Genomic DNA, 16,335 nt, shown 5'->3' with positions numbered 1-16,335 from the left:
CCCAGCATTGTGTTTTTAGTTGACTAATCACGTCAATTCCTCACATAGCCTCCCCAAGATCAGACTCTGGCAGACAAACTCATTGCCCACGATGCGGATCTTCTTCTCCAGAGGATTGACATCACTCCCACCGATGCATTCGACCAGCATGGAGCCCCTCTTCCGCTTGCGCCCAACGCGGGAGATGAGCTTCGCGGCCGCACCACCGACACCACCGGTGGTGGACTTTCCTAGAATCATGGCCTTCGCAGCGGCTTCTTCGTGGTCGTCGACGTAGATCCAGTCCCATCCAGATCCCTGTCCATCCTGGCGGCGTTCCTGCAGAGCAGCTTGGGCGGCTTTCAGGTCAAGGACACGCTCGACTCGAGAGGCACCGAGCGCGTACGTCAGGAAAATGTAAGCCTTTCTTTTCTCCTCGGCCTTTCCGCGGCCCATCACTAATAGCACCGATTGGCCGTCGAGCAATTTCGGTCGCCCAGCTATGGTTTCGGCCAAGCGCGCTGTGTGAGCAGGAATCGGGGTCAGGATTCGCGATTTGACGGCTCCATAGAGATACTTCGATTCTCCGGCCGGAAGAAGATATGTCTCCCAGTCCAGAATCTGGTTTTGGCGGACACAGTCCTCTACCCATCGTCCTGAAAGACAGGGGATATTCAGGGCCAAGGCTTGCATGTATTTCGCGCGACGGGAATGCTTGTCGGCAACCAGACAAGCAAAACCAACGGATTCCGCGCTGCTCGAGAGACGGAACTGCTTTGCATCTTCCGTGGTGTGCGCTGCAGCGGGTGATTTGGAGGGTGTGGCCGACGGAACACTCGAAGGGAATTCGAACAATTCTTCGAACCCATCTCTCAAAATGCGTCCACCATTTTCCGTGATCAACTTCGTGACACGAGACTTGGCATCTTCTTGCTCCACAAAGGAAACTGCAAACACCATCCCCGCGAAAAGACCCGTCTGGGTAAGTAGAAGACTACGAGACAGTCGGGATGCTGGCGATACTGGAGTCAAATGGTGTCTAATCGGCGTCTGAAGCCTCGATGATAACTGGTCGAGTTTAGGAATGTTGAGGGTAAACTGACGATCCTTCAGCTGATTCCATAGAATCATATCCAGGTAAATGCAGGAAATAGGAACCGCAATTGTCCGCTCAGGTTCGGGAACACCGCCGCTCGGAAGACTCTTTCGCTGTTTAGCCGCCAGTATAACAGTGGAATGCCCGTAGACATCTGTCACAGGCCGGAATCCGTAACCGTCTTCCTTCGAGAGCTCCTCCATTCTCAGCTTGCCAGAGAATCCTCGCACGATATGAGTGACTCTTGGAACATTGGGATATTCCACCTTGACTCCATCTCCAACACGCAATTCTAACCTTTTCACTGAACTAACAGGGACCTCAACAGGGCCACTATCCACAAATCTGACCACATAGCGTTGCTGGCTACTACTACCTATCGTTTTTAGGTATGTAGCAGGGTAATACGCACGCTTACGGCCATTCCAGAACGCAAATACTTGATTCGGCGCACGCATCTCTTCTTGGGGAGCAGGAGTATGAACCTCTGAATGGTCTCCAACCTGCTGAGCTTCGACCGGTTGAGCCTCGGTTGGAGCAGCTTCCCTAGGGCCACTTCCCGCTGGGATATCTTGGGAGGATTTATCTGTCTGTATGGGATCTGGACTTTCGCCCCTTCTCGCAGGAATAAGATCGCGTTGGTTATGTACCACAACTTGCGGCACGACAGAAGGCTTTGAAGGCCTTCTTGCCTCGGTGGATCGTGATTCTGAGTAACGAGATACCCGAGGCCGTTGCGAAGCGGCTGTTTTCGATGCAGGATTCTGTGGTGATAGCTCGACTTCCCAGACAGTTTCAGCTCGCCTGGATGGTTTGGACCGCTGGCGTCGCATAACACTAGGCCCAAACGTCGGTTCCGTTGACTGACTATCGACTGGCTCAGCCTCGCTCTGGGTGACGTGGTTATCTGGTCGGTGAAATTCCGGTCTCGGCGTTACAGGCCAAGCTGGATCAGAGGCGATATTTTGGCCGTCATTGCCTCGTCGTTTCTTCTTGGGCGGCAGGGGAGAAAAGCCGACAACTGATCTGAATTCTCGGTCTTCTGCCGAGAGAATATTGAAATCCATATCGAAATTGCCCGTGCCAACTTGTGGCGATGCATCCGCAGCGATCTCAGTGAGAGCTCTGCGCTGTTTTCCGCTTGGACTCGAGAGAATTTTGGCATTCCGCAAAGACCTTGTTTTCCCATCCTGGTCACCGGAATTGAATTGGTTGCTGTCATCCCAGTTAAGTTGATGACGAGGAGGGGGTAAATCGTCGTCCTCCTGCATTGCTGGCTGGCTACTAACAGGGGCATCCATCGAAGTCTCCTGTCGAAGATTGTTTGGACTCGATTCTGGGATAAAGATTGTGTCTCCTGATGTTTTATGTACTGGCGTATCTGCGACACGAGAGGGCATAGACGAGTGCTTCTCAGACACATGCACATTGCTTGACTGAGGATTTTCTTGTTCCGGGTCATGTTGGAGGCCCGGACGTTTCTCTGGGGGAGAAGAAGTGATCAGCGCCTCTGCTGGAGGAGACGAGTACACTCTTTCTACATCAGGGTCAAGGCCTGCTTGGGACCCCTGCTGTGATTGGCGCGATTCCATGATTGTACTTCTCTGGCTCCATGGCCCATTGCCAGCGTGGAGGACCCGCTTCTCCATTTGGCTCGGAGAAGTTTGAGAATCTCGTACGTTGATCACCTGGGATGATGTAGGAAGCTGATCAAACCCTGAAGTATGATCGTAGTTGTCTGCATGCTTAGGCGACGTTGCAACTTTATCCGCCGGAGGCGTGTGAAGAACCGAATGGCTTTCCTGAAGATCCAAAGCTTGTGAGAGTCGGTCGTGTGCACGAGCTGTTGATTCCGGAATGCGAATCGGAGGCACATCGTAATTTTCTTTGTCTTCTTCAGTCGAAGACAGCGGTGGTCGAGACTGGCTCGTAGGTGGGACAAAATCTTCTTCTTGTTCCGTCTCTTCTTCGCTAGTTCCACCACCTTGAAAATGAACATTCGATCCTTGTGTCTCATCAACTGTTGTTGCAATCACAGATTCACTGCCGTGAACCCTCCCTCTTCGATCTCTACTTGGCGACGTCCTCGAAGGGGACGGTTGCTTTTCTGGTCGTTGCGAACTGGACCTAGCAGGGGCTGTAAGGTTGGCAAACTGAGCATTAGTTTCTTCATCGATCCTCCTCTGCCGATTGAGACGCTGGACGAAACTTGGCTCTCTCTCGAACTCGCTATCACTCTGGTCTTCAGAACTGAGATTGTCCGCAGAGCGGGTTCGTCTTTCTTCAATGATCTTCTCGCGCTTCATCTGTGATTCTTTCGTTGAAACATAGTTTGCAAGCGGTTCGGTATAGCCACGACGTAGACCGGAACTGGGAGCCCGGGACGGTGAAGACATCGACGTTCCTAGCGGCCGACTCTGAATAGGAATATTCGGCGAGGGGCGATCCGACAATGGTTCGGAAGGCAGCCCGTTGACAAACGGCGAGGAAGGAGCCTGGGTCGCCTTGAAAACCTGGCTAAGCGCCATAAGACCGCCACTGGATCCTCCATCGGATGCGAGGGGGTTTCGAGGAAGGGACGGAGTTGTTGTTGTTGCCAACTTCGGAGTATCGTTCTGTTTCTCAGCCGCTGCGGGCGTCGTCACGAATCGCTGGGACTCGGGGAAGAAGTTGGCCTGATGCGGTAGAGGAGAGGATTCTCCCACTTTAGAGGTAGAGCCATCATCATCCTGGTCGGAGTTCTCATTGCCGGCCTCGGTTTCTCCAAACCCAGACAACAAATCGATATGGCCGGAGTCTCCTTCACGCAGAGTCATCCGTACTGTCCCTTCATCATATCCCATGTCGACATCGGCTTTATTTTCCTCCTGAAACGGTTGAAACATGTCTCGCTTGATAATGCTGTCGAAAACAGACTGGGAGACCGGCTGTGTGTCGCCGGGGCCGCTGTCTCCGGAACTCATCTTGCCAAACGCCGGCTTGGGATGGCTGTATAGAGGCTCTGTCTGGGAGGACGTCTTCCTCGGACTGGTCACATTCACATTATGCGGGGGGTTTTGCGGCACAGGGTTAGCCCCATGAACGGCAGACTCCGAGACTCGACGAGAAGCAATTTCCTGGCCGGCAGGATGTCCGTCATCCCCAGGGTCTTGCCTAACGGATTGGGGACGACCCTGAGTGTTGTCACTGTCTGAAATATGGGTAGAGGAATAGGGATAGCGCTCGTTCACAGGCGGCTCGGAGGAATCACTTTCCTAAGCGATTATAGGCGACAAAGTTAGCGCTTCGACAGGGAAGCATACGCCACAGAATAATGAGCACGTACAGCGAGGCCTAACGCGAAACGTTTCAATTTTGCAATGTCGATACTGTCTTCCTGGGAATCCATGGCTCTACTAGCCCGTGACAAGAGCACTACACAGGCTGTTAGCCATGCCTCGAGTCCCCCAATTCTTCGCTTTTTTGTTGCACGAGGACCTCCATGGGGCCGACCAAGATGGATCCGGTAATATGAAGTCCTCAGGCTGACGCGAGACGCGTGAAACACGTGACCGAGTCGCGTCGGGCTGTAATAATTGTTACCGATCAGGCTTAGCGGCTTCATTAAGGTTGCTGCAGAGAATGGGGCCCCTTACTGCTGTATACAAGACTACACAATCAGCCAAAGCGAGACTTTTATCCATTTACGGCATTTGTTATTATTTATCATCAAGATCATCATATCCATTTTATGTACAGTGGGTCAATTAATTATATTTACAGAACAGTCCATTAAATCCATCGTATCGAGGCGTTAATCTCGAGTGCGATTCGGCACCCATCGCCTTATAGTCATTTCCCTGACCTTGTACTGGCGTAGGAATGTTCCAATATCGTCCGGGGATACGGCTGACGGCGGTGGAATGTCCACGAAACACAGCACCAGGGTTTTCTTCACCTGGGCCTGCACGCGGTTAACACAGTGCAACCACCACCAACTGCGCGCCTGCTTCTGGGCAGCTCGTTCTCTCCGCTCTTCCGTAGCAGCCCAGTAAGGATGCTCATATGAAGGGAGGATGACGACTGCATATTCTGCGTGGGCGAACACAGGTCCTCGATTGTATAGCAAGTAGTCGACTCCAAATTTCACGCCTGATCGCACAACCCAACCGAGAGAGCGGAAGTGATGATACACCACATACGACAGCATGAATGGATCATCAGGCACAATATTCGCGGTTGAGTCACGCGGAGGGAAAAAAGAGTGCTGGCAAAATAGCTTTAATAGGGAAGCTGCAGATAGGATGGGCTTGCCGGTGTCATCAACGACTCGAAGAACCCCCAGACCATATACGAGGAAGAAGGCCTCTTCGTTTGAAAGCTGTAAGTGCTCCTGATTGATCAATGGTTCCTCGATTGTTTCTTGATGGCCAGTCGCTGGCTCAGGGATGGGTGTGGTGATTTCAGATTCTGAGACAAATTTCTTTTCCTCGACGATCGGAGAAAAACGGACAGTCTTGGTGCCGTTGGGCGAGCGTCTGTCGACGGAGCCGTTGGTTGCATGGTCACCTACTTCCTGTGCAACGGTCTTTTCTTGTGTCTCTTCCGCCGCCTCTGCTTGGCTAGCTGGTGACTCTGCGGTTTTGTCCAACGGGCCATCGGCAGACGCATTAGTTGTGCCATTTTCAGGCTGCGATTCGGCGGCCGCATCGGGTTGAGGAACAATGCCTTGCTTGGCGGCAGTCTCCTCTTTCAATCGCTGAGAAATGGCTTCTCTTTCCTTCCTCGCTCGCTCCAGCTTCCACTCGCGTCTCTCGGCTCTTCTTTTCCCCGTTGCTTCCTCGCTCGTGAGCTCTCCGAGCAGTCCTCGCCTCTTCTTCTCACGTTCTAGCCAGCTGGGCTCGCTTCTGCTCAAACTGCCCTTGCCAAAGAATCCCATCTCCCACAGAGCTCGTATCGCCTTTTCATCCGTGACATGCACAGAAGAGGTGGCCGAGTCAAAGTAGGCAGAGTAGACTTCATGGCGAGGGGGCCAAACCAGGCTCGTGAGGTACGCAAAAAGGACGCTGATTACGGAGAGAGGATTGTGAGGAATCAGAGGAGGGAGCGGGTGGACACTGAGAGGAAGGGGGAAGCGGTGGATGTGGTTATAATTCGGTCTTTGAGGTCGAGGACGGCGGCCATTCTCTGGCCCAGATTTGGTGTCGATGGAAGTGGAAGGGGGAGTTGAAGAATTTGTTGTAGATTGTGAAGTCATTATCGTAAGGTCATCATTCATCTACTAATATGGTGATTGATGCTAGACACAGGCACGAGTCAGTTTGATGTAGACAGTCAGAGAGAGAAAAAATTTTTTGTTCTTCTCTACTCAGATACCGTTGTAGTCTATTTCGAATGCCAACACCGACAAATAGCAGAAATCAAAAGCCATTTGTCTAGACATTGGATATAGGTGTCATCATAGAGAGGAGAGCAACCTTCAGATCATGCAAGCGTGAATGACGACCAACAACTCACCAAGAAAAAAGGTCTCTGCCAGGAGACCTTCCTAGTCCCGTAGTGAAAAGTTCACATAAAAATTATGTACTTCAGCCAGAGATGACATAGCACTCTCCTCTCATAGAAGTAGTTAGTTCACATCTGCAGCAGCAGATCAGTCGATCTTTTTATATTCGCCCAGTTTTCAAAAAAGGAATTAAAAAATGCTTTGGGTGGCTTGGGCGGAAAGAAAATTGTAGTCAGACGCCGCTGCAGCTAGCCGCTAAAAACGCACTCTTAGTAACGGGTGAGCAACCATGCCGTCAGCAATCCACCAATCAGGATTTAGGAGGTCCCAGAGCGGTGTGTGCTGCCACCCGCGAGTGCCAGAAATTTCTCCGCACGAGTTCAGAGCAAGCAAGTTCACAGCAGTCGTCCTGCATCTTCTGATAATCAGGCATTCGTCCAGGCCTTCAGGAAAGAACCAGGCAATTACATTTTCTGCGGAGGAATCTTTAACAAATCGCCGTCAAGATGCATCTTATGGTACGTCCCTTGTCTCCAGATCTGATATCATTTTCTTCGACGACCCTTGAATTCATCTACAACAGACAATGCTGACTACTGCCACAGTACATCCTCGATGAAAACGGCAAGCGCATCTACACCCTGAAAAAGGTCCTGAACGGGCAGGTCACCAAGTCTGCTCACCCTGCTCGATTCTCTCCCGATGACAAGTACTCGAGGTGAGTATATATATAGGGGAATCTTTAGCGTGATGATGATAGATAGGATTTATGCCGACTGACACGTACCATAGGCATCGTATCACCCTGAAGAAGCGATACGGCTTGCTGCTCACGCAACAGCCGAGTACGTTGCCCTCTCCCTCCTGCCATCGACAATGCAAACCGCACAGTTACTGACTTGCGCCACCCGCAATAATTACAGACAAGCAAGCCTGGAAGCAGTGAAATCTGATTCCTACAACAAAACAAAAAAGTTCGGGAACTGCATTGAATAGGTGGATTTTTTGATGAATTGCTGTTTAATTTGTTCTGGTTCTGGCGAACGGTGTTGTGCGCTTCATACCCGCATGTACTGTACGGTCCATACTCGGGAAGGTTCTGAGTGAAATTTATTGTTATACCAAAATATTACCCTGTGGGGATCTGCTGTTTGTTCGAAAATTGGTCTTTCCTCGACATAGGAACTGAATATAAAGATCATCTTTGAAATATGCCTCTTTCATAAATGAAAACAATGCCTATTTATCTTATCGTTCATCACTGAGATGAAGACTGATAAGAAAAAAAAAGCAAAACTATGTACCAAATCTGTCGATATAATAATCCACTTTTTATACCGTAACGCCAATTTTTCCTCCCAAATGCAACAGAAAAAGAAGAAAAAAAAAAGTCAAAGCATTTATCTATTTCATCGTCGCTTTTTCGCATTCACGTTCCTGCCAGCCCCGACCTTAATCCTACCGCCAGGAATCTTGTGTCTCTCCCCCGACAGAATACTGGGCAGGTAGTCCTCGTCCATAAGATCGTGCTCATTGCGGAGCTGTCGCTGCTGGTCCTTCACCGCTCGGATATACTCCTTCTGATCCTCCGCCAGGATGAGCTCCGTGCCCCATCCGCCTTTACCGCCGCCGCCGCCTTTCCACTTGCCGCTGGCGTTGCCGGGCACCGGTTTGGGGATGCTGTACCTGTTGCCGCGGTTGTTCCACTGCATGTTCTTCTTCAGGTGCAGCTTGAACTGCCCGTTGGCGTCCGTGGTGCAGGACACGCGGGTCAGCGTGTCTTTCCCGCAGCGCGGGCAGAATTGCCTGTTCATTTCCTTGGTGGTGCAGAAGCAGGCGTGGCAGCGCTTGATGTACGTCTTGAGATGGCGGATCCTCTGCAGGGTTGTCGGAGAGAGGAGGTTCAGGTTCATTTGAAGCAGGACGTTTTGACACTTCAATCGTATTAGTGGACAGGGCCAGGATCGTCCGTATTGTGGATACTTACAGCAAAATCGGTGGTCATTGTCGCAACCTGCATGACTTTGGGCTCTGGCGTTGCCGAGGCAGAAATCCCCTCGTCCTGGGCCTGCCGCTTCTTGATATTCGACGGAGTGATCCAGCCTTCCGAGTCGGAATCTTCGGGCTCGTCTTCCTCCACTTCAGCTTCAGCTTCAGCTTCAGCTTCTTGAGCTGGTGCAGGAGCGGATTCGTCTGTCTGTTCTGCGGAGGGAGTGTCATCTGCAGGAGCGTTCTCCGAATGATCCTCACTGGGCTTGGGATTCTCGTCCAGTGTGGTTTTTTCCAGATCTTTTGCGACTTCGTCCACCTGCGTGCCATTTGTATTCCCGTCTTCAGCCTTCTCTTGCGTATCAGCTGGCTCCGACTCCTCCTTCTTCTCCTCGCCCTCCTGCTGCTTCTTCTCCTCCTCCTTCCCCGGAGGCTTCCCATTCAGACCCTTCTGGCCCGGGACGCTCCGCAATCTCCAATCACCGCCATTTCGCTCGCACTCAATCTCGTACGCCAGCGCCAACACCTCGATATCGACCTTGCTCAGGACGGGCCGGTCGCCGGTCTTGCGGGCAAATTCGCTGAGGACACTGATGCTCTTCGCAGTCGGGGTCCGCTGCTTGAGGAAAGGCATATACATCGTCTCGATTCGGGAGCGCGCATCAGGATCACGGATTTCATTGATCACAGATGGCGTGGTGACGAGCTCTTCGGCCTGTGCGAGCAAGGACGAGAGCGGGGGGACGTTCTTGAGGAGGGGTCCGGCGTCGAGCACGAGGGTGTGAACCGGTTTGGGGGGAGCTGCCGTTTCCGCCATGGCTGGCAGGGGACTCGAAAACTCTTGTAATTAAAAAGACAAATTCCAAATTTCTCAAAACGAACTCATCGGCGGGCAGTTGGCGATCGCTGCAGCTGCGTGATGCAGGCCCCTCGAAATTTTGCAGTGAAATTCCGATTTTCGTGGATGGTCTGTGCGTTAAGCTTATCTTATCGGTCGACAAACAGTACTTCGTAGAGTAACTTCGATGTAGATGCAATCTTCCTAGAACAGCAAAAAAGGAAGAGGTTCTAAGAATGTTAGGATAAGCTTTTGATTTTAGATGTTGGTGCTATATACGTCATGAATTCCAGCGTTAAATTCACAGCTCTTGAAGATGGGTTGATTGGGATTGTGCACTCCTACTGAGCATGACAAATATATATAGAATGGGAGAGTACAGACTCACAACCTGCAATTGTTTGGTTATCTGCGCGTCTTATGTCTGTTTTAGTATGACTCACTGTTCCTGTTCAAGGTTGGGTGATTTAAATCGCGGATTTTTCCTCGTATATGTTGGCACGCAGTGTGATAGGTGATCGTCAATGCAAACCCTTTTACTACAGTCTTCCCTCTAAGACAGAAATATGCGAAGAAAATATCCATTCTGTAAGCAGGACAAACACATACTATGATTTTTCATTTCAAAAAAGTGAGTGATATAAAAAAGCTCACACCGGGGTCCTCCCTCCCGGGACCCGCAGGTGCTACGAAAACCCCCACCTTGCTTTTGGCGGGCAGGAGTTTTACTAGACCAATTTGTTTCTTTTTTAAGTAAATTTGGGTCAGAGACCAGAGGGAGATTCGAACCCAGGCCGTTCATCGGACTGTTAGTAGGTATAAGAGACTTAGGCTGCTTAACCACTGCACCATCGCAGCCCGGGTTCGTTGATGGGTCTCTTTGTTTTCGGGTTATATGCCTGGTGTTTGTTTGATTGGGTTGCTTTGTTTGTTTGTCTGTCAGCTTGCACGGGGGTTGCCGGCAGGTAAGTGCCTCAGTCGCGCACTCGATGAGACCAATTGCCTGTTAGCCTCTGGGAACAACACGATGGTGCCGTATCTACCTTGTCAGGATGCATTCTAACGACCAGCCTAGGTTTCTGTCGATGTTACAGGCAACCAGATATTATATCAGACGTGACTATACTGTCTAGTGATGACTATCAAAGACGACGAGGTACAAGGTGAAACTCCCTTATACACCCAGAAACGCCTGCAATAGACTGATTTCGCGAACTTCAGATCAAGACTTCTTTCATACGGTTGAGGTTCTTGTGCGACGTTTCAGGCGAGGGCAGAACGCTGACAATTCCCATAAGTCTGGTCTTTCCAACTACTGTCTTTCTGTTGGTCTAACTTCTTGGCCAGAATAGATCAACTTCATCACTGTCGACAGAGTGTTACTTCTATCCTTTCTATAAGGTCATCGTCATCATCTCCATGACAATTTGACGCCAGGATTTGTCATGGCTTCGGACAATTTCTGTAGAAGTGGTCGATCAGTCACATCTAGGCAAGAATATATATCCACATGAAGCAACAGCAGATGCATTCTCATGCCTCCCGAGATCCCGGTACGCTAATGATGCAATGTATAATTCAGAGTCTGGTATCTAGAATGAATGGATGGACTTTCACGTGAGTGAGGGCGAAGGGAAAGACGATTTGTGGTACAGTATACCTTACATAGGTCACAATTGATCTGCAGCTTACTTATTCAGCTACCAACTCAGCGAGGAGCCGTTATTGACCGCATATACTCCGGATCACCGAACGAATAGCTGAAAACCCGAATAATCCGTCTCCACTGCTCCCTCGATAGGTACAAAATAAACTCCCCCCGGTGGGGAATGCCAGTGCCCTAGACACTCTAGCAGGGCACTAAGATCCCTTGCGTCGATCATCCGCCCGGCCACGCTTATGCTCGTACGTCAATCCAGCTTGCATTTATACCACGCCACCCAAGGTGACAGACCAGTCAAGAAGGCGCATCGCCTAATTCTTCAGTCGATCAAGTGCGGAGCGCTCCGTCCGCCCTACGCTAGATCGCTGTTCTAGCTGTGTCGTGAGTCATGAACATGCCGGATGAGACCAAAAACTACCTGTTTGGGGAAGCCATCGGACCGAAAACACCGTGAAGCGTTTGCTGCGTTTCAAGTTTTTTCGAGTCCGATCGGTTGTCCGTTCCGTTGGGTAGGATCGTCACGCGGAGATCTGGCAATCGGAACGCGTTTCTCTTTGCTTTTTCTGCCCAGTGTACTGGTCCTGCGCAGTTGATGTAACTTGCCTGAGAGAGGTCTACATGGAATGATCCAGATGAATTGTGATGTCGATGTTGTTGTTCTCAGGTGGAGTCGCACTGTCAACCCCCTCAACGCATCTGCCCTCGAGAGACAGGTAATTAGATAATATCGATTGCAACGGTGGGTGCCTGTTAACTTAATTTTGCGAGAGGGTTATTATTTCCTGGCTTTCCTTGCTGGACTCAGGCCAGTCTGTCCCCATTTCCCGGAATCCCTTGCTGGGATGTTGTCCTCGAGAGAACAACAAGCCTGTTGCCCCGGCTTTTTGATCAGCCACCACGATAGTGACAAAGCCACCGACGAAGGAACTTGGGGAGAAAGCGTCTGATTTGTGCGGCTTGGATATTGAGTTCGGATACGCAGATCATGATCGCTGGTGGCACCGTGCAAGCTTCCCATGGCCCGATTCTTATATACGATGCTGCTGTTAGGTATGCGGATCATCTGGAATCTGTCTACTTTGTCTCAATCTTATCCATGAGAAAGCAAGTTGGACCGTCGCAAGAGAGTCCTCACTCTTAGAATTGGATCCTCTCGGACGAAGAACGTTGGGATTCGAACAAAATGGACACGGTTAGCCATGTCATTCTCCCTCGAGGTGATGACACACCTATATCGCCTCGATCAGTTCAAGCAGTGGTTGTCAGTGTTGTGTTCACGACGATGGCGACATGCCTCGTCAGTGCACGTCTCTATACGAGGATTCATATCATCCACCGGATCGAATCGAATGATTTGATGGTCATTGCTGCTTTGGTAGGATTCTTCCCATCGCGTTTCTATCAAGTATTAACACTTGACAGGTATTCTCTTTTGTCTTCATGGGGTTGTTCATTGCAGGTATTACAAGTCTTGCAGCTGCTATAATACACAACTAACAGACATTCAGAGGCAAAATACGGCATGGGCAAGCACATGGCGGACATCCCGCCAAAGATTCTCACCAAGCAGATGAAAGTTAGTATACACATCCAACCAGCAACACAACACACCTGTTTTTAACAACCCTCATTACAACAGGCATTCTGGCTCACCATCCCCTTTTACAACGCAGCAGTCATCTGCGCCAAAGCCTCGATTCTGCTGCAGTACTTTCGCGTCTTCCCGACAAAGAGAATGCGCATCGCCTGCTGGGCGATGCTCTTCGTGCTCGCTTCGTACGGCACATGGGCGGTCGTGAGCGCGTTCCTCAACTGCATCCCCGTGTCCAAGTTCTGGGCGCCCGAGACGCCGGGATACTGCCTGAGCATGAAGGGACTGTGGTTCTCGAACGCCAGCATGCACATCACGACCGATCTGGCGATTCTGATTCTGCCCATTCCGGCGCTCAGCACGTTGGACCTGCCGAAAAGGCAGAAGATTGCGCTGATGGGCATTTTTGCCGTGGGTGGGTTGTAAGTTTGTCGCCTTTTGCTTGATTGATACTTTCTTCTGATGTGTGTATATAGTGTCTGCATAACAAGCATCATCCGTCTAGTCAGCCTCAAAGTAATCGCCGACTCTTCCGATCCAACTTGTAAGTCCAGTCATTCAACCCGACTTATCGTCGCCGTACCGTAAAGCAACCTAACTCTTCCAGACGACAACGTCGGAGCAGCAACCTGGTCCTCCATCGAATGCAACACAGGCATCATCTGCGCCTGTCTGCCAACCCTCCGCCCACTAATCTCGCGCATCCTGCCCCGGTTCCTGTCATCGCTGAGCGGCAGCCGGTCCCAATCCAAATCCCAGTCTCACCGGCGCCTAGACGACGAGAACAACCGCGCTACGCCGACGTACCGGAACAACGGCACGCAGCCGTCAGCTGCTCCCGAGGAATATGCTAATGCTGAAGACGATGAGTACAGAGTAGAGGTAGTCACCATCGAGCCGCTGATGCCAGGGATGCCGCGAATCACGCGCGACGGGACGATTGAGTTTCCCAAACCGGTGCATGTCGAAACTGAAGAAAGGGAGAAGGAGAAGAGAGGGTCGTCTCGTTAGGACCGGATCCTGACTGAATGCGAAATACGAAAAAAAAATCAGGAGGCAGACATATATACCATACCATACCATACCATATTACTTCCATGAAATATTTCGTTTCTTTTCTTTCTTTCTTTCTTTCTTTTTGAATTTTTACTTTGTACTTTCTTTCTTTTTTTGTTCTTCTTCTTTCCTTATCTACATATTTCAGCCTCTCTCTCTCTTTTTTCTATTTTTTCCGTTCTCAAGCATCCTCTTCGGGGTTCTTGTTCCTATTTTTTTTGTTTTTGTCTTTCCTTTTTCATATTTAATTATTTATTAATTGGTTTTGTCTGCTATCTGCTATCTGCTGTCTGTTATCTTATCTGTCTCACATTCAGTCAGCGTTTTCTGTCTGTCTTCTGTCTGCCTACTGGCTGTCTATTTACTCTAATCTAGTCTAGTCTAATCTAAACAAAAAAAAATAAATAAATAAATAAATAAAAATAAAAATAAAAAATAAAAAAAAGGTAGATATACGCCAGCGATGTAGTAATGAATCGAAAGGGTAAAAAAAAAACTCCAACCCAAATCAAGCAATCAAGCGGTGATCATAACTCCCAATGCATGCAATGCAATCATTCTAGACAATAATATGATTTGGATATATAGATATGCTAATTAATGCCAATCAATGCCTACCTATGTAGGTAGCAAAGTAAGAGAGAGATACGGAGTAGAGGTAGGTCTCCTCTGTGCAAACATACTCTAAGTCCCTTTCTCTGTGTGTGTATCTCGGTCTGGATGTATAGTATAGGTAGGTAGGTAGGTGTATAACCCAGCTTGCGCAGCTGAAACCAAACAAATCTAATCTAATCAAATCAATCAATAATCAGCTAGCAACAGCAACAGCAACAGCAATGGTATATAGCATGGATAATTTATGGCATTAAAAAGACTGAAACTCCCGATCCACCTCCTCGAAATAGTCAAAAAACCCCTTGAACAGCTGCACGCCCAGCCCCGGATCCAAGCTCCCCGTCGTCGCGCGGATGCTGTGCATACTCAGCTGCGGGATGCCCGCGTCGATGGCGCGCAGGCCGATGCGCGCACTCGTCATGGGCCCGATGGTGCCGCCGCTGCGGCTGTCGTTGCGGATCTGGAAGACTTGCAGTTTCGAGCCGCACCGCTCTGCCACGGCTTGTAGGATGGCAGTGCTGACGCTGTCGGTCGCCATGTGCCCGTTCGGATCTGCCGATACGGCCACCCCGACGTTCAGCCGCGGCGAGTGCTGCGAAAGGTACGCGTTCAGGAAGTTGGGGTTCACGGCGTGGATGACGTCGGACGAGACGAGGAAGCTGTTGGCGACTGTCTGCGAGAGGACATTCGGTCCGTAGGACGTCGTACCGGCAAACGCTTCCACGATCCGCTCCATCACGCTGCTCAGGTAGTTGGACCGCGCGCCCTGCCGCTGCAGACTGCCAATCTCCTCGTCGTCGAACATGCCCACCAGCTTGACCAGCCCCGGCGACGCGTCGTCCGGCGACGCCAGCAGCGCCTCCTGCGCCGCGTAGCAGCACAGCTTGTCGTCAATGCGCCCCGCGAAGATGAACTCCTTGTCCAGCCCGCCCAGCTGCGCCGGCTGGCTGTCGTACAGCTCCAGCTCCCAGCTGATAATGTTGCTGTAGTCGGTGACGCCGAGCTGGCCCGCAATGGCCCGGACGAGTTTGGGGGGTTGGGTCGCGGCGAACGTGCCTGGTTTGATCGAGATGTCTTCATCCGTAGCATTTTCTCCAAAGAGGTCTGAATTGTCGATCCCGATAATGGGCACCATCTGCGTCTCCAGGTTGTACGGCCCCTGGGCCGCAGCGCCAAAGTGCGGCGCCAGCGTCGGAATCCGGGCGATGGGCCAGTCGAGCTTGACGAGACGCTGCTTGACGACGCCGGTGGCCGGGTCGCGGACGAGCACGCGGCCGCCGATGGAGAGGTCGCGATCCCACCAGGTCTTGTTCAGGGCGCCGGCGTAGGGGGCGACGGCCAGCTGGACGAAGCCGGCCTTGGAGGGCAGCTTGGAGACGGGCTTGAGCTTGGCGGTCAGGGCGTCGATGTGGCCAGCCACGACGGCAAAGCCATTGCCGGCCTTGTAGTCCCTGCCGATGGCGAAGGCGATCAGGGCGCTGCCGTTGCGGGTGACATAGTATTTTCCGCCGCGCTGCAGGACGGACGTCCACGAGTCGCGTTCGGAGAGGCGCTGGTAGCCGTGGGCATCGAGCTGGCGCGTGAAGTGGTCGACGGCGTGGAAGATGGTGGGATTAGAAGTGATGAAGTCGCAGAAGGGTTTGGCATAGGATTGGGGGTCGAAAGAGGGACTGGACTGCGATTGAGACTTCTGCGGGGAAGCTGAAGCAGGAGCTCGATCAGAGAGATGCAGGCTCGCAACGGAGCTGTGGAGGCTGCCAAGACGCTGTTTCGTCATTGTGGAAAGGACTCTGGTGAATGAGAAGGTGAATGGGATGATAGACACACAGGGATGTGAGGGAGATAACAAGGGAGAGATAAAGCGGAGAGGAGAGTTGGAGATGCGGAGGCGGAATTGTGCAATCAGACCGGATGATAAGCAAACACTAACCTAACTATTATTAGTTATGAACGTTATTCTGATAGTCTCCAAATTAAATATCATCATTGGATAATAGACAGTATTCCTCCAGTTATTGCATAC

General features: G+C 51.0%; 5 protein-coding genes across 5 annotated transcripts; 1 reads left to right on the top strand and 4 right to left on the bottom strand.

Moving 5' to 3' along the window:
* Positions 1-27: 27 nt before the first annotated feature.
* T310_5275 (DNA damage repair protein (Rad9)) lies at positions 28-4,463 on the bottom strand (the record flags this gene model as incomplete). Its single annotated transcript, XM_013471851.1, has 2 exons — positions 28-4,329; positions 4,401-4,463. The coding sequence occupies 2 exons, from the start codon at positions 4,461-4,463 to the stop codon at positions 28-30; spliced, it is 4,365 nt and encodes a 1,454-aa protein (XP_013327305.1).
* Positions 4,464-4,821: 358 nt separating this feature from the next.
* On the bottom strand, positions 4,822-6,311 carry T310_5274 (tRNA-splicing endonuclease subunit Sen2; the record flags this gene model as incomplete). The annotated part of the gene is made up of 2 exons (XM_013471850.1): positions 4,822-5,018; positions 5,054-6,311. 2 exons carry the CDS (start codon positions 6,309-6,311, stop codon positions 4,822-4,824), a joined length of 1,455 nt encoding a protein of 484 aa, XP_013327304.1.
* Positions 6,312-7,969: 1,658 nt separating this feature from the next.
* T310_5273 (Proteasome maturation ans ribosome synthesis protein Nop10) lies at positions 7,970-9,366 on the bottom strand (the record flags this gene model as incomplete). The annotated part of the gene is made up of 2 exons (XM_013471849.1): positions 7,970-8,437; positions 8,548-9,366. The coding sequence occupies 2 exons, from the start codon at positions 9,364-9,366 to the stop codon at positions 7,970-7,972; spliced, it is 1,287 nt and encodes a 428-aa protein (XP_013327303.1).
* Positions 9,367-12,233: 2,867 nt separating this feature from the next.
* Positions 12,234-13,652, top strand: T310_5272 (uncharacterized protein; the record flags this gene model as incomplete). The annotated part of the gene is made up of 5 exons (XM_013471848.1): positions 12,234-12,425; positions 12,551-12,626; positions 12,690-13,056; positions 13,118-13,185; positions 13,249-13,652. 5 exons carry the CDS (start codon positions 12,234-12,236, stop codon positions 13,650-13,652), a joined length of 1,107 nt encoding a protein of 368 aa, XP_013327302.1.
* Positions 13,653-14,562: 910 nt separating this feature from the next.
* Positions 14,563-16,089, bottom strand: T310_5271 (Aminopeptidase I; the record flags this gene model as incomplete). The annotated part of the gene is made up of 1 exon (XM_013471847.1): positions 14,563-16,089. The coding sequence occupies one exon, from the start codon at positions 16,087-16,089 to the stop codon at positions 14,563-14,565; it is 1,527 nt and encodes a 508-aa protein (XP_013327301.1).
* Between the last annotated feature and the right edge of the window lie 246 nt (positions 16,090-16,335).

Source organism: Rasamsonia emersonii, assembly GCF_000968595.1.
Source record: "Rasamsonia emersonii CBS 393.64 chromosome Unknown ctg1118621760266, whole genome shotgun sequence".
Lineage (NCBI taxonomy): Eukaryota > Fungi > Ascomycota > Eurotiomycetes > Eurotiales > Trichocomaceae > Rasamsonia > Rasamsonia emersonii.
The sequence above is the reverse complement of the archived record's forward strand: the minus strand, read 5'-3'. Positions and strand labels throughout refer to the sequence as shown.